General features: G+C 40.4%; 4 protein-coding genes across 5 annotated transcripts; 3 read left to right on the top strand and 1 right to left on the bottom strand.

Moving 5' to 3' along the window:
- Nucleotides 1–337: 337 nt before the first annotated feature.
- Nucleotides 338–20,723, top strand: LOC115631017 (collagen alpha-1(IV) chain). Of its 2 annotated transcripts, none has more exons than XM_030527630.1 (10): nucleotides 338–359; nucleotides 720–887; nucleotides 14,321–14,503; nucleotides 14,575–14,619; nucleotides 14,682–16,441; nucleotides 16,742–17,592; nucleotides 17,651–19,565; nucleotides 19,630–19,744; nucleotides 19,804–20,027; nucleotides 20,095–20,723. In XM_030527630.1, the coding sequence occupies exons 2-10, from the start codon at nucleotides 792–794 to the stop codon at nucleotides 20,396–20,398; spliced, it is 5,493 nt and encodes a 1,830-aa protein (XP_030383490.1). In that variant the 5' UTR covers nucleotides 338–359; nucleotides 720–791; the 3' UTR covers nucleotides 20,399–20,723. The 2 variants fall into 2 exon arrangements, with proteins under 2 accessions (XP_030383490.1, XP_030383489.1); XM_030527629.1 differs by having other exon boundaries at nucleotides 346–474.
- A 690-nt stretch (nucleotides 20,724–21,413) lies between these two features.
- On the bottom strand, nucleotides 21,414–22,627 carry LOC115631084 (thioredoxin reductase-like selenoprotein T homolog CG3887). The gene is made up of 4 exons (XM_030527731.1): nucleotides 22,421–22,627; nucleotides 22,284–22,356; nucleotides 21,977–22,192; nucleotides 21,414–21,909 (listed from the first exon to the last, which is right to left on the bottom strand). Exons 1-4 carry the CDS (start codon nucleotides 22,561–22,563, stop codon nucleotides 21,748–21,750), a joined length of 594 nt encoding a protein of 197 aa, XP_030383591.1. The 5' UTR covers nucleotides 22,564–22,627; the 3' UTR covers nucleotides 21,414–21,747.
- Nucleotides 22,628–22,850: 223 nt separating this feature from the next.
- On the top strand, nucleotides 22,851–23,264 carry LOC115631086 (general transcription factor IIH subunit 5). Its single transcript, XM_030527734.1, has 2 exons — nucleotides 22,851–22,992; nucleotides 23,051–23,264. The coding sequence occupies exons 1-2, from the start codon at nucleotides 22,958–22,960 to the stop codon at nucleotides 23,235–23,237; spliced, it is 222 nt and encodes a 73-aa protein (XP_030383594.1). The 5' UTR covers nucleotides 22,851–22,957; the 3' UTR covers nucleotides 23,238–23,264.
- A 14-nt stretch (nucleotides 23,265–23,278) lies between these two features.
- On the top strand, nucleotides 23,279–23,849 carry LOC115631085 (zinc finger HIT domain-containing protein 1). The gene has a single exon (XM_030527733.1). It carries the CDS (start codon nucleotides 23,308–23,310, stop codon nucleotides 23,746–23,748), a length of 441 nt encoding a protein of 146 aa, XP_030383593.1. The 5' UTR covers nucleotides 23,279–23,307; the 3' UTR covers nucleotides 23,749–23,849.
- Nucleotides 23,850–24,222: the final 373 nt, after the last annotated feature.

The following is a 24,222-nucleotide window of genomic DNA, read 5'->3' as shown; positions in this document are numbered from 1 at the left end:
TTTCTCAGCCACATACTAAATGGAACCCAAGCCAACCCAGAAAGAAACGCCGTTTCCTCATTTCAAGGCAACAAAGTGCTAAATTCAAAGCCCAGTCGGCCAGCCAGCCAGCCAGCCAGCCAGCCAGCCAGCCAGCCAGCTACCGAGCCAACGCCAATGAAACAAACGCGCCGTTGCCGCGCCGGTCCTCATACACACCAGTGCAGCCCCCGATCGCTGGGCTTGCTTGTGTGCGTGAGTCGTTGTGGTGGTGTGTGTGGCGGCCGACACGATCGGCCCCAACTCGCAACGAATTTGAATTTCTTTGCGCGACTCGGGTTTAGTAACACTTCGAACGTTTGACGATCTCCACATGTGGGGTGTGTGCTCGACGATCGCAGCAGCAGCACCGCAAACCCAGTAGCACTCTTAATCGTCTGCCTCTACGCAGATCAGCGATCAGCGAATCGACCATCGATCGACGGAGCGTTTTGTGTTAGTTTTCAGTTGTTTCAATTCACAGATTCGCCAAAGGCGAATTTTCTTGATATTAATTATAATTTGAAATGTGACAACTCTTTTAAAAGAAGAAGATACAGATATTTTGTATTGTATTTGAGAGGACTAGACCTAGACTAGTGCCTTGTGGTGTTGTGGTTGTTGTTGCTGCCATTGTTGTGTGACATCGTTTCTTAGACAGGCTCCTAACAAACAACAATTTTCCATGCTTATTTTCGCAGTTTCGTGTGTTGAGTGTTGAGTGTGGCTTTAGTGACATTTTAAATTCGAGAGTTTTGGTCCGCTTGAAGACCATGAAGTTGCCCAGAGGCCGCACGGGTCTCTCGGGTCCAGCAGTATGGAGCGCGTTCTTGCTGATCGCGTGCGTCCTCTCCATGACGGAGGCAAAGGTAAGCAGCCCATCGGCTTTACACATGCATATCTATATTATCCAAAAGTTCAGTTATTTAATATGCCAGTGCTTCCCAAACTGTAAAGGAAAATTCAATCTCCCATTGAAAAAGTTATCCTATAAGAATTTCTCGCTTAAAGTGCATACATTTTGAAGTTAGCTCAGTGATGCTCAAACTGGTATGTCTCCCAAACTGTAATGCAAAATTAAATCTACCATTGATATTGTTTTTGTCCGTTGAACTGGATTTGTAATAACATTTTATTTGAAAATGCGTAAATTTTTATGTTAGTCCAGTGCTTTTAAATCTGTTATGGTTCCAAAACTATACTGCAAAATTCAAGTCTTCATTCATAAATGCCTTTCTGTAGGACTTGTCATAACATTTCACTTGAAAGTGCATTTATCTGCATATGGAAATGAAATTAGGTCAGCTTTGAGACTAATCAGCAGAAAGGGGCACACATTATATATTGTTTTGATTCATGCATGTTGCTTATTACATTTCCGGCTTCCATACAGCAATGCAGTTCATTATTATTGTTCTCAGAATAACTCCTCAGTCATGTGCCTGGTTTTTTTTTAAACAATTTTCAGGGTTCAATAAATTTTGTATGCTCCAAGAGTAAATAAATGTGAAGTGAGATTATGTCATCGAGTAGTGTATATTTTTGGCAATCAGCAGAAAAGAGAAGGCAAAGGCTAGCTTGATAACCTTCTGCCTTCAGCATAGACTAAAATAATGTATTGTATTTGAATACATAATTGTCATTGATTATTTCCGGTTGGCAATTGATATGAAAACGCGTTGCCAATGCAAAAGAGTGTGAGCATTTATTCTAATAGACAATACATAATAGATGTCAGAACTAACAATTTCAAGTTAATGAAACGTCCATCATAAATCAGAATCACTTGTTCAATTGAAAAGTGGCCTGGAAAGGAATTGAAACTATTCAGGTCGATCAGCCGCAGTCTGTGAAACAATGACGTTATGAGCACAGACAGTCATTTTTCTTTATTTGGCCACTTTAAAGAAACTGAATTGTTTTCTCCACAACCACATTAATTACTTTTTAAATCGCTAAACTAAATATTTTAAGAATTATTTCAATTTAAAGTAATATTTGAATTTAATGTTTATAAACTATTCTTTATTAGTTAGTCTGAGCAAAACTTTCAACTGCGGACTAAATAATAAAATGCATTTTATAAATATCTGTATCTTAAGATAAATATTTTCTTACAGCTTCTATTTCAATCGTTCTTTTTTGCTGTGTCATTATGAGCAATTCTATTTATGTGGAAAACTAGCATCTGCTTACTTTTTTGTATACAGCTGATCTAATTTATATTATAATAGAGCTACAAAATAGTCAATGTAGAATGTATCAATCTTTTTCTATTATTTTTCGATGTACTCAAAAATAAAACCAATTAATCGTTAGCTGAACAAAATCTAATTATATTGTCATGAGATCATCAGCTTCACTTTCAAGTAATGATGTGCTAGTTCAAGAATGTATTTGCCTTCATACGGTTCATTTTGCAGCTCTATATTATAATCAAAATGTATAGTATTTCAGAAATCATTAGTTTCCCGCATCTACATTTTCTGTGCAGCAGTATTTTGAAATACTCAAACTACTATGACATGTATATTCAGTTATTTTTATTTATTACATACTCTTGATTGCACAATCAAACAGCAAATTTTCGTAGCAAGCAACTTAAAATGTCAGTGTATTCTTTTTATAAATCACATATAAGTGTCTTTCTTTCAAAATACAGCAAAAAATTGACACTTACAAGCATTTACCACAAATCGCGAAAAGCCGACCCCTAGAACTATGCTATAAAAAGTTGTAGGCCTTGCCAGCCCTCTACACGTGTAGGAAATGGTTGTACACAATTAATAATATAAATAAAACTATTGTAAGTTGCACAAGCTTATTAAGCTGATAAGAAACTTAAGAGTCTATGACAGAATTAGCTGTAAGTTATTCTATGTATGTGGAATTTGTCGTGACGTTGATAAACTTTTATGCGCACTTTGATTTGAAAATCAAAGTGGCTCGAACTGTTTGCGAAATGGCCGCGTATGTTCAATCCCTCGAGCCGCTATTAGCGTAGCATTTCGTCATTTTTAAAATTGTAGCACACACACATGGGAGTGTGCTTTTGTGTGTGGCCGCTTCCTTTTTGATTTCATTAATCAAAATGCTCAGGCTTATCAATTTGGGTGCGCGGCGAGCTGTGCTGAAAAATATACAAATTTAATTAGGTTTATTGCTATGTTGGCGGCATTGAACGGTTGATAGCAAGCGCCTGCCGCTGGCGCTGAAGCTGAAGCTGTCGTTTAGTTGTTACTGATTGTGTGACACTTTGTGGATGATTTGAGTAAGCGCCAGCCGCGCTGGAAATCGAAATAGAATTCGAAATGTCGCCAGGCAGAGGCTATCAGGCTGGGCATGACTTTTGGCTGACATCACATAATTGTAATTTGAAAATAAAATAGAAATAAAAACACACGCTGTAGCCTGTTCACGCCACTTCCAGGGCTTCGCGTGCACTTTTCCGTCAAATGGGGAAAGGGTTCTGCGCTCTACGCTCTACGCTCTTCATTCTTCGAGCCCTTTTAACTCCCAAATCACGTGTTTGGCATCATAATCAAAGCCGCCAGCTCGTTTGGCAACTTCAAAGTGCGCCACATTCAGTGAGCGTAACATGACACTTAACTTTTTTTTCGCACTCGGTTACGTGGTCAATGCCAATGCCTGCCTGCCTGCCTGCCTGCCAGCCAGCCTGCCAGTCAGCATGTGAAACGGTTTACTCTGTTTGTCTGGCAGCCTGCTGGGTTGGGTTGGCAGGCGAGTGAGAGTTAGAGTTGTGTGTACTTTTGCGTTTTGTGGTTTACTTTATGTGCGTAACCGCAAAACGCGTTTAAAACTAGTAGCAAACCAGATTTATGGCTTAGTCTAACATTTCTAAACAGCAGTTGGTTAGTAGGAAGGGCGCAGAAAGCTGGCAAATATAAACAAATGCCTAAGCTATTGCTTCTTTTAAGCAGTGCTATTAAAACTGTAGCAGTGTCTTTCGTTTAAAACGGTACATTTATCCAACACATGTTCAATTTTTTGGCATGCGCTCTCACTTGCACTCACTCGCAATTAAGAGCACTACAACATTAAAGAGCGCCAGCCGGCAAAGAGCATTCAAAACTGTTGGCGCAACAAGTGTGCGAGCTAGACAGGCACACACACGCACACACACACACTTACACACACAGCGGCACATGCTGCACTCAGAGCGCTGTCTGTTGCCTTTCTATGAATGAATTTTGATAAATGGCCTTTATCAGCACATGGGCTGCTGTTTCCCGACGCTGCTGCCGCAGCCACCGTAGCCACCGCACAGTGTGATAGTTTGATGTACTAGGTACGAAAAATTACGGAAATGTTATTTGTGCATGCCACTTAATCGATGCGTGTACGTTCTGTGATTCCAAAAGACTGCTCCTAAGTCAAATAACTTATTATATCCTGTACCCAAAGGGTAAAAGAGTATATTAGTTTTGTGCGAGTGTACATGGAACACACAGAAGGAGGCGTGGCAGACCCCACAAAGTGTATATATTCTTGATCAGGATGACAAGCCGAGTCGATATAGCCAAGTCCGTCTGTCTGTCTGTAGGAACGCAAGGATCTCAGAAAGTATAAGAGCTAGAATAGCCAAACTTGCTAAAATTTGGTAGTCACATCCAGTTAGTGATTAGAAAGAAGAAGAAGTTATTGCCATATAACCAGGCCCAAGCTGTATTTGTTGTTGCTTTGACATAATTATGTAATGCACACATATGTACATACATATGTACAAGTACACAAACACGCATAGACAGTATTCTGATGTAAATGTAAATGTATGTATGGAATATTTTATATTTAATTTAATTAATTAATTAAATTAATTTTATTTTTTTAATCATTTTTTTTTGTGGGATGGTACAGGGTATTTAAGAGCTGAGCAATTCTTTTTTGTTATTCGAGTTATATTAGAGTTGTCTTGACACACACGACAAGAAATGCTGAACCTTTTGCTTAAGCTTTTAGTTCAGTTAACCGAGCTATTAGAACTCACAACTAATGGAAACAGATCCAGAAATTTATTTAACGCTGCATTTTTTGCTTAAGTCACAATTGCATCACTGTTTGTGGGTGGCTGTCTGTTTGCTTGTCTCTAAATATGAAAATAAAATAATTTCGAGCGCATTTTTATATGGAAATTTTATACACATGTACATACATACATATCTGACTGACTGACTGATGCATCGGAATGGTTCTTTGGCCCTTCGAGTACGCCGCCAATGCCGACAATTAGCAGCGACTTTGCGTCTCGTCTGCGCTCAAGTAGTTGTTGGAGATGGAGGGGAAGTATTGGGTGTGGGGCTAGAATAGAATGCCTTCAACGGCAGTCTTTGACGTTCAGCATCATTTCAAATTGGAATTGAAAGTCTCTTGTTTGTTGTTATTGCAGTTGCTGGGGCTGGTGCTGGTGCCTGCCTTTGATACTTCATTTGTTTGGCTCTGGCTTGGGGTTTTGGCTGCGAGTCCGTGTCCGTGTCGTTGTCGATGTCGGGCGTGTGGGCGTGTGTGCGGCAGAATTGTTTACTCATAAGGCAGCCACTTTGCTTGTTTACTGTTACTGTCCTAGTCGCCTCGCTGTGACCCCTGATCATAAATCACTGACCACCATCAGCCTGTTCCACCCGCTCCCCTCCATCCACCGCCTCCACCTCCAGTACCACACTGAGTTTATTTGCTTGTGACGAAGTGCGTGGCTGAAATTGTTTGGCGAGTTGCATTTCAATTTGACTCAATTATTTATTTATCTGCAACTGAATGCGGAAATTATACAGCGAGAGAGCTTTGCAGTCCGTCTTGCTGTCTGTCTTTGAGATACATATAGTTTATACATACAAGTATGTAGCTGCATATAGTAGCTGTGTTCTACATGTTGTATGAGCGATATAGTCGCTGCAGTTTGCATTTTAAATTAAAACGATTATACTCTCACACATGAACATGCATTGTTTTAGCGTTTTCTTTTATTTTCTTATACATACTTTTTTTATTGTTTCAAAGAAACAAATTGGGTTATCAAGCATCAGTGTTCAGTGCCTGTCGCCGTGCTGCTTTTCTTGTTGTTATCAGTTGTATACACAAATAAATATATGGACATACATATTTGTATAGTTGCAGCATTTGAAATTGGAATATATTTGAAGCCATAAATTACGTACCATGTATGTATGTATGTAATCGTATGTACAATGGGTTTCAGATCAAACAGCAAACATCTTACGTCATGGCAAAAAATAAATTATTAATGGTGCTGTAAATTGTTTGCTACATTTTTATTGGACATCATTTAAAACACATATTCATTGATTTGCCATCAACAAAATCGGTCTACTTTTTACCATTGAACATCTCAAAATAGGTATTTGATTGAACACAAAAAAGAACATATAATTAAATAAATATATTTAATGAAATCGTATGCATTTCAAAATAATTTCCAATTTTGTATTGTCAGTACAATTCCAAGCCCAATTAGGTATCTATAAAGTTGATGTTTAAAATATTAAACATTCATTAAACAACATTAAACACTAGTCGCTTATATGCATTGAGAAAAGATTTCTATGATCACATTTAAATCAATTGGAATATTTTAAAGTAATAATAAGAAAATCAAATTGCATTTTTAGTCATTAATCATATGATCAAGTCAACTTTTAATTGCTCATTTGATCATTTGATGATTATATATCGCAAACAGAGTAAAGAGAATGATATATTAATGCCGGACAATATTGTGTTAGCCTCGTTAGTAGCCAGGCTATCAGTTGCTCCTTCTATTTGTGTTAAAATGGGATTAACTCCTTAACTATACGAGTTCGTGTGCAAATTAGCTGATCGTCTGACCAGACTGTTTCAGTAACTTTGAATAGCATATTTTCGAAATACTCAATTGGTCGTAACAAAAAGATCAATAACTGACTAGCTGCCCAGATAAATAAAAAATGTGCATAACGTTTTATAATAATTAAGTATTTTTTAAGGTAAAGAGCGTAATGCAAAGCTTGCTTTCAAATGCTCTTTTAAAATAGCACTACTTTCTGCAGACATTTTTAAAAATTTCTTAATGAATTTATGTAACTTTGGCAGTCGCCATATTTTTGAAATCCATGACCTGTTTTTTGCGTTTTTGGTAATCAATTATTGTTTAATCTTATAAATTGAACTATGTGTATTCTTTCATGCATTTTTGTGAGCTCTTCACGAATTTCTTGTTTGTGTTTGTTTCTTTTTTAAATAATTTATTAAGTTTTTTTACACTTGTAGTTTGAGTTTTTTTTGCAAGTTTGTGTATTGTTTTGAAATTGTGACATGTTTACGAAGTTATTAATAAATGTTGGTTATTTGTGTCACGAAAAAGCCAGCGCCTTTTTTCGTCCTCTCAATTTAATGCACTTTTACATACATAAATTCTATATACAGATACATCTACATACACATACAAGTATGATGACAACTGTCGTTGACAGTTTGGGATGCACTGCTGATACGCCTGCGGGGCAATTAATTATCATCTGTCAGGCGTTTGTCTAAACAATTACGCAGCGTTGTAACTGTAACTTGGTTTTTTGTTGTTGTTTTACTATTTGTTCTTTAATTTTAGCACTGCACTATACAAATAAATGTACTATGTATGTGTGTGTGTGTGTGTGTGTGTAGTTTGCCGCTCAGTGCGTGGGTGTTCCATGTGCAGATTTCTCGACGCTGTGTGTGCGCATTTCTTTTTTTACGATGCCAAAATGATGTCATGCTGCAAGAGCGCTACAACACACACTAACAACAATAGCACAAAAGTCCAGATGTGAACACACACATGCACACAATTGCAGTTATTATGCTGCTTCGTGTCTAGAAATGTGTTTGTGTGGAATGCTTTTTCATGTCAATCACACAATCTTCATGTGCACTGCTCTATATAAAGTATTTAAGATTTTGATTTTTCTCGCGCGCATTGTATACTTTTTACTGCACTAGCCTGCACTTGTTGGTATTCTTGTTGTTTTTGTTTCTGTAGTTTTAGTTCATCAACGTTTTGCCTTGTGATTGATGGTGGCACACGCCTAAGCAAGACCGATTTGGGTCAATTATTACAAACATGACACGCATATGATGAGTGTCAGGACACACACAGAAACACACACTCATATATAAATACAGTGGACACTCATAATCATAGTATTTACAATTTTTCCAGTTGTGGACACTTTGTGTTCAAAGTAGAAAAAGCTTTTAGACAATTGGGAAAAGTATTAAATTTTAAAATACGAATAAAATGTGGAGAATTCATTATTAGAGAGAGAGAGAGAGAGTCCGTTATTGGAGAGTCCATCAATAAAGAGAGAGAGAGAGAGAAAGAAATTCTGTTATTTCGATAGGTTTTATCGAAAGAAATTACTGCTGTAAGGAAAAGTAATGTAAACGTTGTGCCAATGTAATTAGTTCGGCTATTAGGATGTTCACTGTCCAATCATATACATATATATATGTATGTATGAATATAGTTGTATTTGCGACACTGGCTCACATTAATTTCCTGTCGCCAACAAAACAGATAACCCCTTTGTCCCGCTGTCAGAAAATACAGAACGTCTTGGCTGCTGCTGGAATTTTCAAACCGAAACGACCACCGACATTGGTTCTAGATTGTGGCAAAAATATGTCTCCACATATGTATATAATTACATACATTCGTATATATTTATTTCTGTATGCACAATTTAATGCCAAATTGAAATGTATTAATTAAAATGCCAGCCAGAAAAGAAGCTGTCATCTTTGTCTTATCAGCAATGATTTATGAATGCTTTGCATAGTATAGGTTACTTTTTTTCATATATAAATGTATATACATATATATTCATATTCTGTGCCACATCCGGGCGATTTTTCGCGGCACAGATTATCAGGCTATATGCTCAACTGCCTTTGCAGTGAAGTATTCACGAACGAAATTTTCGTGTCGGACAAATGAACGGACGGACGGACGGACGTGTTGGCAAATCTTGCTGAGCTTTGCATTTTATGAACTCTTCAACATTGTATAATAGTGGACTGGGAGGACTGTGTGGGAATGCCTGCCTTGTTCAGTACTCAAAAATCGTATTCATACAATATGCTTAAGTAGCTTAAGTATCGCACACATTTTGCTGGAAATATAGTTAGCCATGAAAACATATATACATATATCAGCCAGCCAGTCAGTTATTTGTTATTAGATACCAGGCCAATGTACTGCCAACCCAGACACGTGCGAGAGGAACGAGCCGTGCCGTCTGACACCACACACACACACACACACCAACACATACAGCTCCACAATTATTGTCTAGGCAAGTGAGATCGTCATCGAACATCTGATCTGTCTGTGTGGGAGGGTGTTGCTCGGTTTTTCAACTGCCATGGATATGCACGAACAAACGTACATATGTACATACATACATATATGTATATACATATTATATTTATATGCATATATATATCATAACCGTAGCCAGGACCTTGTTTAGGAGGGATTGAGGGTTATTGTGATGCTCACAGTCTACAACTGTATGTTTAATATAATAATGTCCTTATTGGTTGAAATTGTTGAAATGGCTTCATTAAATACTTGTATTTATTGAAGGGATTAACTAAGGCAACCCCTTTGATACGCCCATGCACATGTGTGTAAAAGTTCTGTTATCCAATTTGTTGAGCATTTATTTACATCGGACAAACTACTTTGACCTTAAACTACTCGCCAAATGCCATCCATGCGAATTGAAAAAGAAAAAAATCAGAAAAACAAAAAGCAAAAACAAAGCATATAGTAGGAACGAAGCGAATTGCGGCGACCTGTTGCATTGCTTTGAGTCGCCGCGGCGATCGGAGCGAAAGAGAGAGCGAATATATGGGGCAGTGCGACAATTGACATTAACATGTGCGGCGGCAATGCAAAATGTGTTAAATGTGCTTAAGTGCGCCACTGACACACTAAATATCATGCAACTACGGTCTCAGATACAATTACAAGAAAGCCAGCATACTTGTATGTACTATATATAAATTTAACGGTATTCCTGATTGCTGCTTAAGCTTCGTTTCCATTCTGCCGAACAGCTGTTCACAGCTGCTCCTACAATGTTACCAACACAACGGGCCGCAGATTGTGAAAATAAAATGGAGTCAGGGGCAGGATTTTAAAATAAATTTTAGATCGATTCCAGCAACTGATTTTGATTAGTAATACTTAGATGCGAATGTGCCCAACAAAGAAATTACTGAAACAAATTCAATTAATTCTGTGACGGATTTTTAAATTAAAATTTTATAGCTTACGAAAGCTGTCGTTCATTGCTTTTACTTGCATTTAACCAACCGATTGTGCTTTTCATTTTATATTTGTTTATTTTAAAGGCATGAACAATTTAAAGTATTTAAATCGTTTATTAGATTTTTCTGCAGCTGATTTTGGTGTAATCGAAATAAAAAAGAAATTAAGTAATAAAATGGAAAAGAAAACTGTACCGTGTCGTACAAAATTTGATAGAAACAGATTGAATTTGAAAATAAAATTAATCAAAATTAATCAAATTAATGTACTTTACTTAAATACATATGTATTTAGAAAGCCGATACAAGAAGACCCACAGAGAAACCTCATAAGCTGCAGTTTGCGTCCAAACTTGACAATTTTGTTTAAAAAGGCTATGAAATGAGAATTTAATAATGAATTATTGTAGTTGAAAACTGTCAAAGTTGTTATTGACAGAATTAGAACAAGCTGCAATCACATATTTGCGTAGTTCACCAAGTTTCAAGTTGAAACAGCCACGTTTTTAATAAATACTTGGACAATATATTTCCACAAAAATATATATGTTTATCGGTAGAAATACATGCAACAAAGACAGACACAATAAACTCTTTTCAAGTTAGATTCTACATCAACACCTGCTCTTTTAACATATATACATGCATATGTAAATAGCAATCGTAATAGTGTTGATGTGTGTGTGTGCACATGGATTCATAAAGCTAACGATGCTTCTCTGAGCGTCTGTGTCATTTATTGAATCCAAAATGTCACACACACATATATACTTGTATATATGTATAAAAGTATATAAATATGTGCAGTCATATACATACATAAGCTTGTACATACATTTTTGTTCTGCTGCCCAAAGTGTCAAGTTCAAGGAAATTGCAGTGCTGTCACTTTTTCAACGTGTTGGCGCAACATATTTGGTTTACTGGGCCGGCGAAATGTGTGAAAAATAACAACAACAACAACAACAATAAGAACAGCAATAGCATTAAAATATATTCGAGTGTTGCAATTGATTGAATGAAACTCGAAGGTCGGTTTTGGGTGATGGTTTTTCAATTGAAGGAATGCAAGACACCGAAAGGTTTTGAATGACCAGTTGGTGGGAAGCATATGAAATATATAAGTACATATATATATGTAAGTATACATACATATGTATGTATTCAGTCTACAAAATGGGTTTCATATTGTTTAACCAATTAATGGATCAGACAGACCAAGCATTCTACCATATCTTGATTCAGATTTTAAATAATAATTCATAGGCCTGAATCACTCTTGATTATTCATTTGCACAACTTCTGAGGCAAAATGTTGTCTAAGTGCTTAGGAAATGTTCTAGGCTTCCAGTTTTTAGTATCATACCTACATATATAGTACATATGTATATCGTATTTGAAAATGCTAAGCATGTACTTACATATGTACAAGTATATGTATGTATGTATATCCACGAATGCAGTCATGTTCGTGTAATTTTTCGCCAATGCACAAATTCTTTCAATTTCCAGAAATGGGGTGCCTGCAGCAGACATACATACATACATAAATATGTACATGCATACACAGATATGTATGTACATACATACATATATGTATGTATAAGTAGTATATGCACTCGCATACACCTGCCATATGCATTGTCGATTTTATTTTTGGGGTCTCATCTGTGCTTTCTGTAAGATTTTCTGTTAGTTCGTCTTTTTTTGTGCCTTTTTCTTTCAGCCAGCAAAACAAATATTCTGGTTAACCACACGGAAAACTGAACATTTTGTGTTCCGTTAGTTTTTTGGCCGCTTTTCTGCGTACATACTCGTACGTCTGCTCAATTTAAAATTCATTGTTTATATTTCACGCTCTGATTTTGATTTCGATTTTCGGCAGGCGTCTTTACGCACCATATGCATATTTAGTTAACAGATGGTTTGATCTGAAAACCCAAGAAAAAACTGGGCAGCGATTTCTTGGAAGTCCCCGATTTCGTTGCAATGACAAACCCAGGCTGATTAATACTTCGGTGCGTTGCTAACGAAACGAATCTTTGAACTCTCGTCCGCCAGATCAGTAAAACGTGCAAAGCAATAAATAATCTACATATATAGTGTCAGATGACTGTGTAAGCATTTTAGAACTGAAATGTTATAGTGAGGCAAATATTTGGCACTAATTTTCCAGCCATCAAACATTAAACTATAATTTTCGTGGCATTCAGCAACAAACAAAAGGCACAAGAAAAAATCAACATACGTGCAACATGTGTGCATTTTTCGATCTCGAAACTTTTTAGCGGTGATTTCAGTTTTGTGGAATAGCAGTTTTTCTTTTTTCCTCACTCATTGCTCAAAGTAATATTTGTGAATGCCGGCACTAAATTATTTATTTGACTCAAACAAAATTATGTCAATTCTATTAATATTTTCACACAAAACAAATTAAGGATGTTTATGTTCACTTTTATGTTGAAGCGGAGACAAATATGTTGGCTGGCAACGTGGAAGGCCTATTGAGGACAAACAGATGGAATGACTCATGTTTTACAATGGTTTAAATTATTGGAGGTCATAGGAAGAAGGATTGCGGTGAAGAAGTCGACGAATGCTGAAAAGTTACTTGAATAGCCATTCCCGATTTTACGAAGTATAGCCCTTTCAAAATTATTGCCTGCTGATTAAAACATTTGAAATATCTACAAGTATATCATAATTGAGAATACGTTTTTGAGCACGATGAAAAGTTTCGTGATTAGCATTATCTCTTACATATATCGTAATTGAAAACAAATTATTAATATTATAAATACGAAAAACCTGCATTCCTGAATTTTGATTTTGATTTGAATCAAAATTGATATTGATTTGCAGAAACTTTGAGACCTTCTCCAATTAATTTAAAATCGAATTTTTCTTCGCATACATGAACTATATTTGGATTCAATAAATTGATTTAATTTTTGAAATTTAAAGCGTTTTGCTAAAACGATTTCAAGAAACTAGTAATTCTGAAAAATGTATATAGTGGAAAGGTTAACCATTGCCGCAATTTAGAATCTAAGACTCTGTAGACAAAGCGTATTAATTGGAAGGGGGAATGAATTGCCCTATGAGGGCGTATTTTTGACTCTACAAGTATACCCACAAACAGCATATCTAAGGTTGTGAAATATCTATGCAGCGGAAAAAGATTGTTTACTTTTCGATTTTATTAAATACTTATGTGTGATTTGAAAATATTAAGCACTTATGTGTTTATACTCGGACTATATCTCAGAAATAATTTCAATTGCATTGCTACCTGTTGCGTCTAGGGAGTGAGTTGGAAATGCTCAAGCTATATGGTTATGTGCACAAATATGTGAGCTTCGTTGCGCCGCATGCCTCTGTGTTGATAATCATGAATTTTCCATGTCTATGCCTAGGCACTTGCACAATTGCCTGGCAAATCAGCAAGAATAGCTGTTGCAGGCATCGCTGACAGCGACTGAAAGCAACAAAAGTAAGAACAATATAAGGCAAAATATAAAAGATTATCTCATAGGAACGGAAATCGCGCAATTAAAGCAAAAATTCTAGCTCTTCATAATGCTTGTTGCATTTTATTCAAATGCTTTGCATGGGTCAGATTTTTATGTAGTCGACGCCTCAACGCCCCAGAGGCATTGTTAGGCTTGATGTTCTTATTCTTATGACTAATGCGAAAATAGCTGAATGCCTCAAAGCATAGAAATTGAGTGTGCGCACCAAATAATGCCAATGATCGCCTGGTTAAAAAGCTATAGACATCAATTGAAATGGTTCTGCACTATATGCTGGACAGCAGAGATGGAGAGAGAAAGATATACGCTATCCAAAATCAAAGCGCAAATCGACGGCAATTAAGATTCGTTACCGGAAAATTAATGATTCGTCTGGCTTCCGAATAGCAACAGTAATATAAAAGCACTGTAAAACTTATCGGTCCTCTTTCCATTTGTTTCAGGAGTGCAATACAACGCTATGTGATTGCAAGGGCATCAAAGGACGCATGGGTGCCATCGGCTCCATTGGTGTTGTTGGACGTGAAGGCGAGCCAGGTCCGGTGGGAGATCCCGGACCACAAGGAAAGTATGGCGAGAAAGGCGATGCCGGCGAGTATGGTGAACAAGGCGAAAAAGGACATCGTGTATGTCAAGAATATTCAATTCTGATTCAAATTAAAAAGCTTTTCATAATTTAATTATTAAAATATTGTAGGGTGACGCCGGCTTACCGGGTTTTACGGGTCCTCCTGGCCAACGCGTATGTATCGGAGTGAATGCGCACTCATTATTTGTGTTACTTTCAATGTCTGTATTTCATAGGGCATTCCCGGAGAGGAGGGAACGGATGGACCCCGTGGAATCGATGGCTGTGATGGTCGCCCTGGCGCACAAGGTACTCCTGGAACGCCTGGTGAAAATGGCAAACGAGGCCAAATGGGTAAGCCAGGCGCACCAGGTCCTGCTGGCGATGCAGGTGAAGGTGGCATCAACTCAAAGGGCACCAAAGGTAGTCGGGGTGAGCGCGGAATTGATGGTATCGATGGGCAAGCAGGGTTCCGAGGCGCACGCGGCCACAAAGGTGACATCGGAAATGCGGGTTTTCAAGGACCGAAAGGCGAACAAGGCCCCAAGGGATTTAAAGGTGAAATGGCCGTTGCTGAGAATGTACCTTTCCAACTAGCTGGTGAACGAGGTGACAAAGGCGAACCAGCAGACAGCGAAACGACAGAATTTACATTCAGCGATGCCAAAAAGGGTTACAAGGGTTCTACTGGACCAGTTGGTGACAAAGGCTTACCCGGTATTTATGGAGAGCCAGGACCTTTTGGAAATGATGGTCTTCCAGGACCAAGAGGTGACACTGGTGAGCCTGGAGAGCGCGGAAAGCCTGGCAAGCTTGGTGAGCCCGGTGCACCTGGTGAAAAGGGTGTTAAGGGTGCCCCAGGTTACAATGGACTGAATGGCGAGGATGGTTTACCAGGAGCTCGTGGAGAAGATGGATTTAATGGCATGCCTGGTATACAAGGCCCTGTCGGTCCTAAAGGAGCATACGATCCCAATTTGGATATTTCACTGCCAGGTCCGCAAGGACCCCAGGGTGATATCGGCCCTATTGGTAACCCTGGCTTAAGTGGCATACCTGGCAAGCCAGGACGACGAGGAGTGCAGGGCCCACCTGGTCCTCCTGGAGATATTGGTCTGGATGGAAATCTTGGACGTCAGGGGCTAAGTATTAAAGGAGATGAAGGAGATTATGGATTACGGGGCCCACCTGGTCCCCAAGGTGCCCCCGGAATACCTGGACCGATTGGCCGCCCTGGCCTTCGAGGTGATCCTGGCATTGATTTGATTGGACCTAAGGGCTTACCTGGGCAAAATGGAGTACCCGGAACGAACGGCTATCGTGGTGATCGAGGTGATGTCGGTCTACCAGGTGATAAAGGTTTGCCTGGAGAAGGCTTCAATATAGTGGGCCCCCCTGGTTCTCAGGGTCCACCCGGCAAACGTGGATTCCCCGGAGACGATGGTCTTCCTGGGCAAAGAGGTTGGCCTGGCGATAAAGGTATACGAGGTGACGACTGTGGCTATTGTAGCGCAGGGCCTATAGGCCTAAAGGGTCTCATAGGAGACGCTGGATTCCCGGGCCAGCACGGTGCTCGAGGGCTTCGTGGTCTTACTGGACCACGAGGACCCAAGGGAGAAAGAGGTAGGCCTGGTCCTCGTGGTTACAAGGGTATGCCAGGACAACCCGGTATTCCTGGTGATCCAGGTCGACTGGGTCTTCCTGGAACTCCTGGTATTGTAATACAAGAAGGTAGTAGAAAAGAACCCGAAAGAGGCGATGACGGCGATAACGGTCGTCGTGGTGAACAAGGAGCACCTGGAGATCGTGGTGTAAATGGCTTCGACGGAATTGTTGGAGCTAAAGGTGAACCTGGATTACGTGGAGACTACGGTGATACAGGAAGACCTGGCCGCGATGGTGCACCTGGCTATGCAGGACGTAACGGAACACCTGGACGAGCAGCGTCAACTCCAAAAATATACCTAATAGGAGAACCCGGATACAATGGACGAAAGTAAGTTAATAATAAACATTCTTACATCCTTTGCTACTGTTATCAAACAAGCAAAGATTTCTTAACAAGTTCTTTTCAAAACCATTGTTGGTGATTTAACAATTCTGGACACCAGTGTGATGTTTCTATTAAAAAACAATAAACAATATGCCAAACTGTTCAGTGACTTCTTCCAATTGTAATTTATCTATCGATTATATTTAAACTGATAATATTCAGTCACACAATTATATTCCTGTTATCATAATTATGTAATATTCTTAACTACATTTTAATAATGGCCTTCCCTTAATATTTTAGAGGTGAGCCAGGCGATTTCGGAAACACAGGCTTGAAGGGTGACAAGGGTGAACCCCATCCCGGAGAAGTTTATGACAATAGGGGTGAACCTGGGGAGCCTGGTGAACCTGGCCTACCAGGCTTTAGAGGACCGAAGGGTCAGCAGGGAGAACCTGGCTTAAACGGCGAGATCGGAGATATTGGCCCTCAAGGAATTGTCATTCCAGGACCAGTGGGAGCAAAGGGCTATCCTGGAGCAACCGGAGATTTCGGACAGCATGGTGTGGATGGATTGCCAGGCAAAGATGGTGAGCGAGGGATGCCCGGTCTGCCTGGAAACAAAGGACAACGTGGTGAACCTGGACAGTATATATTATTTGGAGAAACTGGCATTGCGGGCAGACCTGGTATCAAGGGAATAATTGGTGATACAGGATTTGCCGGTTTCCCAGGATCTGCTGGCAGACCCGGACCAAAGGGAATAAAGGGTGAAAAGGGCAATGATGGACCCTATGGACAAACAGGTCTTCCGGGTAATAAGGGGCAACGTGGTGACTACCTTGTCGGTCCCATTGGTGTGGTAGGTGCACCGGGTCGTGACGGAAGAGCAGCACCGCATGGTATTAAGGGCCAAAAAGGTGAAGTTGGTTTTCCTGGGCAAGTTGGCCAGAAAGGAGCTAAGGGTAGCATTGGTCTTACTGGCCGCCGAGGAGAGGTCGGTGACCCAGGACCTCCAGGTGTAATCGGAAATCAAGGAATATCTGGTTTAGGTGGCATTCCTGGAGATCAAGGTGACCGTGGCGACATTGGAGCCGATGGACGCATGGGAGATATCGGTAAACGAGGAGCACCTGGAGAAGTAGGACTTAAAGGTAATTTCCCCGTGTAAATTCCTAAATTGTATTTAAATGTAAAGTTTTCCGATTAAAGGTATTACTGGCGATGCTGGTCCATTCGGCTATCCTGGTGCACCAGGAGTGCCCGGACGCAAGGGAGTACCAGGTGATGAAGGTTATCCAGGTCGTCGTGGTCCCAAAGGTGTTTCTGCTTACAGCGGAATTAAAGGAGAGGCTGGCGATATAGGTCACAATGGGCCACCTGGCTATAACGGTGCTCCTGGTGCTAAGGGTGAACGTGGTTTGCCTGGAGATTCACCTATTGCGGTTGACGGTCTTCAAGGCTACAAGGGCGAAACTGGCATTCCTGGACGCCCTGGTTTGCCTGGTCTCCATGGACTTAAGGGCCAACCGGGAGACTATGGATTGGACGGTTATCCTGGCGAGGTTGGTGACCAAGGTGATGCTGGCTTGCATGGTTACCCTGGACGCAGTGGGGCACCTGGAAGAAAAGGAGAATCTGGACCTGTTGGAGCACCAGGATTTATCGGTCAAAAAGGAGATGCTGGTGACGTCGGTTTTATTGGTGCAGTAGGACCGATGGGGGATCAAGGAGATCAGGGTCCAACCGGCGCTATTGGTCTCAAGGGAGAACAGGGAGATGAAGGTGAACCTGGTCTGCCTGGTATTCTGCTTCGAGGTGATCGAATTGTTCACGGTCTAAGAGGTGACCGAGGTCCTCAGGGTAACCAGGGTCCTCCGGGTCAGAAGGGTTATAAGGGCGCAGCCGGATATCCTGGTCGCAAAGGAGACCGTGGTGATATTGGCTACGCCGGATTAGCGGGCATTGATGGTCTACCAGGAGCTGCTGGACTGCCCGGTGACAAAGGCCGCAGAGGTCCAGATGGTTCGTCTAATCAATACGCAGAGCGTGGTGATGAGGGCGATATTGGCTATGATGGCTTGCCTGGACGTCCAGGTCGTGTTGGCCAAAAGGGTGCACCTGGTGAACAGGGCGAGTACGGCTTAAATGGACAGATAGGAAGGACTGGTCCAGTACTTGTAGGACCACCCGGTCCTCCTGGTGATGCCGGTTATCCAGGCCCACCTGGTAGAAATGGCCTACATGGACAACCTGGACTCAAAGGCACACGTGGTGACACTGGATACCAAGGACAACAAGGTGAAGCTGGTTATGCCATCCATGGTATGCAAGGTGATGTCGGTGATGTGGGATATCAAGGCGCTCCTGGCTATGACGGACGTAAAGGAGAGCAGGGCATTAGCGGACGACCAGGACGAATGGGTCTTATTGGACTCCGCGGACCACGTGGACCAACTGGTGATGCCGGATGGAGTGGTATAGATGGCTTGGATGGTTTGGAAGGCGAGAAGGGTGAAGCCGGTGTGACTTTCTCATTCACATATGCACGCCAGGGCGATCGTGGTGAACCTGGTTTGGATGGATTTAAGGGTGAGATAGGCGATATAGGAGAGCCTGGCTTAAGCGGAGCTGTCGGCTTCCGCGGCGCGCAAGGTTATCAGGGCGACGTTGGAGAAGTCGGATATCAGGGACAAGATGGTGCTCAAGGACAACGTGGTGATGTGGGTGATATTGGCTTGACTGGTCGTCCTGGATTGCGTGGACTTCCAGGCCCGCAAGGTGACCCAGCGCCCCCAGCTCCACCACCAAAGAGTCGTGGCTTCATTTTCGCGCGCCACTCCCAGTCGGTTCGTATACCACAGTGCCCAGCTAATACAAACATGTTGTGGGAAGGATATTCACTGTCCGGCAATGTTGCTAGCAGTCGCGCCTTTGGTCAGGACCTGGGTCAATCCGGCTCGTGCCTAATGCGCTTTACCACAATGCCTTATATGTTCTGCGATGTTAACAATGTGTGTAACTATGCGCAAAATAATGACGATAGCTTGTGGCTATCGACAGCTGAGCCCATGCCCATGACTATGACTCCCATCGATTCTAGAGACCTCATCAAATACATCTCACGGTAAGTGCTTTAAGTTTATTGGAGCAAGCACCATCCTATCTTACATTATTCCCAACCGTTACAGTTGCGTTGTCTGTGAAACTTCAACTAGAATTATTGCACTGCATTCTCAGTCCATGTCAATACCCGATTGTCCTGGTGGCTGGGAGGAAATGTGGACTGGATACAGCTACTACATGGTAGGTAACTTAACCTTTATTAGTTATCTTCATTAAATCGATCATACATTGTTTCACAGACCACAACGGATAATACAGGTGGCATAGGACAAAACCTTGTCTCTCCTGGATCGTGCTTGGAGGAGTTCCGCGCTAACCCTGTCATTGAGTGCCACGGCCATGGTCGTTGTAACTATTATGATGCCTTAGCCTCGTTCTGGTTAGCTGTGATCGAACAGCAAGACCAGTTTTTGCAGCCACGTCAGCAGACCCTTAAGGCTGATCAGACCAGCAAGATAAGCAGGTAAATGGAGAACTATGCGAACAAAAAATACAGCAATTGTCCCTAATCACAACGACTTACGTTACAGGTGTACTGTGTGCCGTCGACGTGGAGACTCCTTCATTACCCGCACTCAAGGACAGGCTCGTAGCTGGCAGGTCCGTCAGCAATCGGCACCATCTTCTTCTTGGCCTGGCGGTTATGCTGCCACCCAATTCCGTAGCGAAGCGGAGCGCGTGGTGCCGGCTCCCCCACAAGTGGTACGTCGACCACCTCCGGCTAATTACTATAACCGGTACAATTACCGAGGTTCCAATCCCTTGAACTATCAGCAGAACGGCGTGCAACGCCAATACCGCCGACGTCCTCGCGAGGACACATACGCACCCTAAAATTCAGTTTGGTTCAGTTCAGCTTACGTACTAAGTAGAAAGTAAATAAGTTTTAAGTCTATCATCTCGCCACCGCTCTATTTTCAAAACAATATTTCTGCCCAGTGTCATTTGTTCGTATAAAAAGAAACCTAATTATGTGCAAAACAAAATATACTTATAATAATGTTCTAAACAACAGCAAACAAATGCAAAAAACCAAAAAAACAATCCCACTGCCTCGATTTGCAATAAAAATCTTGTCTTTGTAGGACTTTATAACGAAACTATCGAAAACCAATTCAGTTTTTGGTTGATTAATAAAATGTACACAAATTAAAAATAATGCAGAAAAGTGTGTTTTATGTTGGATTTTTTTTTTTTTAATTTTGTATAACTTTTTAGATTGGCTGACTTCAACGATAGACGCGTTATATACATATGATCTGAGGGAACGAATCGATATAAACAAGTTCACCTGCTCCTCCGTCAGCTTTTTCGACTGTCCGTCTGTACGAACATCGAAAGCTTGTCCAATTGTCTGATTATTTCCTAACGTTTATTTTCAACTGGAACAGAATATCATATCATAGAGCTGGAAGAACTTTTTTCTTCATTTCGATAACGCAATCAATGCCCCAATATTTTCTTAAGTTTCTTTGAAATCAGGAAGCTACCATAGGAACGATATCGTAACTTATTAGTGGCTTTCTATGGTGCGTAAATTCTATTATATTCAGTTTACCATAACACAAAGCTACAATAGCGATTGGTACAAAGAGGTTTAATTCACACATCAATTTAAAGCCAAAAGCAAACGGATTTAGCTCTTGGTTAGCACAAGAGAAACAAATTCATATCAGCTGTTGTGCTTGAGCTTGGCAGATCGTTAAAATCAAAAAACATTAAATTAAATGTAATCATTTTTATTGCAATTTGAAAAATGATTTTCCATTCACCCGTTTTTCCTCTTTGTTTTGCTTTTACTATTAACAAGAATGCTAGGACAATTTACATAAGATATAGTCTACATACAAACACTAATTTAAATTGTTTAATTATGACTGCTTTGAGGCCATACAAAAGCTAAACAATAATGTTCATAAACACAGTTTAGTCGATACACAATATTCGTTTGTAAATGAATGTCTGAGAATGTGAAAATTTAATAAGGAAACGGAACCGAGACTGCACAGTTTCCAGCACATAGTTTAAGTCAAATTTGAATCATAACGTGGCGAGTACTCCGTGTTTAGAGAGTGCTATAAGTGTTGTTGTTGCTGTTATTATTATGCTTGTTGCTGTCGCCGTTTGCTTCAGTGCCTGACAGCCACATTTACATCTACACCGAGTTAAAGAATACTCTACTATTATTTAACAAAGTCCGGATTCTCTTGCACCTTGTTCGAGAACTGCAACTGATTGTCTATTATTTGCATCAGCTCCTGAGGTGCGGGAATTCGTCCCGTTTGTAACTTTGACCAAACAGGCACATCGTTCAGTGTAATCTCAAACGCGCCCGATGAAATGAGCTGTATTTAAAAAAATAACAATTAATTGGCTGCCTCTTATAATAGAAAGCTTCAGCCTTCAACTCACCTGACTCTCAATCATATTGCCAAGGAAAAATATCATCATACAGGCATAGATCTTATTTGTCTGCAGATGATTCCACCAAGTTGGCGTATTCATGCCCAGGAAAGTAAAGGGACTAAACGAGCCAATTACCGACACAATGATGATAATTTTGAGCGCGAAAATTAGCTTGGAGAGTATATAGTTCATACCGGGCGGGTCGTAGTTTGCGCCATCGATCTGGAAACAAATGAAATCAATTTAATTGTATGGTCCCAACTTGCGTTTTTATCCAGGAGTGGCTTATCCACAAGTAACTAATCATGTTTACCTCCACGTACGGATACTTCTCGATCACAAGATTAGCATAGTCTTCGAAGGCCTTTCTGTACCCGCACGAGTAGCTGTAAATAAATAAAGCCTTATCTTCCTCTTATCGTTCATACCGCTCGTATGTTAATTGCTCACCAATAGAGGAAAGTCATCTTCGGAGCTGCAACCAAGTTGGTCGCCGGTATCTCCTTTTCAGCTGCCACGCCCTGAACAACCAAAGCGTAGCCGGCACATAGGCAAAGGCAAAGGAGTGCCAGATTTCTGTAGGTCGAGTCCATTTAGTAGAATATTTCTGACTTAACTGAAAGAAAAAAAATGTTCTTTGCAAATGGCACTTAGCAAAAAGTGACAGCTAGAGATGGTCGTCAATAGTCATACGGATTCCCGATAACAGTATACCGTAAACGCGCGTTCGCGTCGGAAATTATTTCGAAAAACTTGCCACGTATGCATATAGAATCATTTTAAATTAAAAAGAAAGAAAAAATTACTCTCGAATTACAAAAAAAAAACTTCTGAGCTATGTAATTTACGTGACAGTTAAGTAGCTAAAATCCCATCTCTAATGGCGTGATGGACTTACAATTGAATGGCAACAATAAAGAAGAAGAAAATCAAGCAGGCAAAGGTTTTCCTACTTCAGAAATAAATGTGTTACTCGCACAATAAAACATGGTAAACGTGATAAAAGGTGTGCTAGTGGAATGGTAAGTAAAGTAATTATATTAGCAGTCCCCATATAATTCTTTATGTTTTTCACTTTAGTGATCCTGCTATGAAACAATTTCTGCTGCATCTGGATGAGAAGTCGGCTTTGGGTCGAAAATTCATCATACAAGATCTGGACGAAAATCATCTTTTTATTTCCACGGACATTGTCGACGTTTTGCAGGCTCGTGTCGATGAGTTAATGGATCGTATCAGCTTTCCACTGCACGATAAGGACGCTTAGGATCGTAAAAAACGTTGTTTAACATTTACAAACCCCCCACCCTACATCCCTTTAAAACTAAACAAACACTATGTCGGCTCGCATTAAGGATGCAGAAAAAAAGCGCGTGTTGGACGGAGCCGCACGTCAAAGGCGCGCAAGAAAAGCACTCGAGGCGTTGGAACAGGACAATTTCCACGACGATCCGCACGCTGACTTGGTCATGTCCAAAAAATTGCCCAAGTTTCAGGACAGCATCAAGAGCGGCAAGGAGAAGAAAGGAAAACGCAAGGGCGCCGAGTACTTTCGTGCCAAATATCGGAAAAATTTCCAACAGCTACTTGAGGAAGATAAACAACAGCCTAACTATGTGAGTGCCGCCGCCCCACCACCCAAGAATCCTGTCCGTCATTTCTGCGCTGTCTGTGGAAACTTCTCACAATACTCCTGTACGGCCTGCGGCACGCGCTACTGCCGCGTACGCTGCCTGCGCACTCATCAGGACACGCGCTGCCTCAAGTGGACCGCCTAAAAATAAACGAATGCTCAGATCGGACATAGTGTTTGCATGAATCCTATTTTATTCAATTTGAATAGAACAAGTAAATATATTATTTCATTGGCATATAAGTATTTGTTGGCTTTTATTTAAATTCCAATTTCAATTTAAATGAATTCAATCTCCGAGGTACAGTTAAATTTTGATTAAAAAAATATTTTAAAATTCGGATTGTAGTTATAATTTATTATAAATATTTCTATACTGCGATTACATTACTTCTTCCGTAATGGAGGTACTCTGTATTAAAGTTTATTGGTTTATTTGTTTTTAAATGATAAAAATATCCCAATTAATTTGAATAAAACTTATTTATTTGTAAAACTAGTTTCATTTCAACATCTTATTCAAGGAACTAGCTTACATAAATATCGATATGTAGTTCGATGTTTGTTGGAACTAGTTCGATTTCGTTTTAATTTAAAAACTGATTCTTTGAACTAAATT

Source organism: Scaptodrosophila lebanonensis, unplaced genomic scaffold (genome assembly GCF_003285725.1).
Source record: "Scaptodrosophila lebanonensis strain 11010-0011.00,11010-0021.00 unplaced genomic scaffold, SlebRS2 tig00001412-arrow-pilon, whole genome shotgun sequence".
NCBI lineage: Eukaryota > Metazoa > Arthropoda > Insecta > Diptera > Drosophilidae > Scaptodrosophila > Scaptodrosophila lebanonensis.
This window is presented reverse-complemented; position numbering and strand designations above follow the sequence as displayed.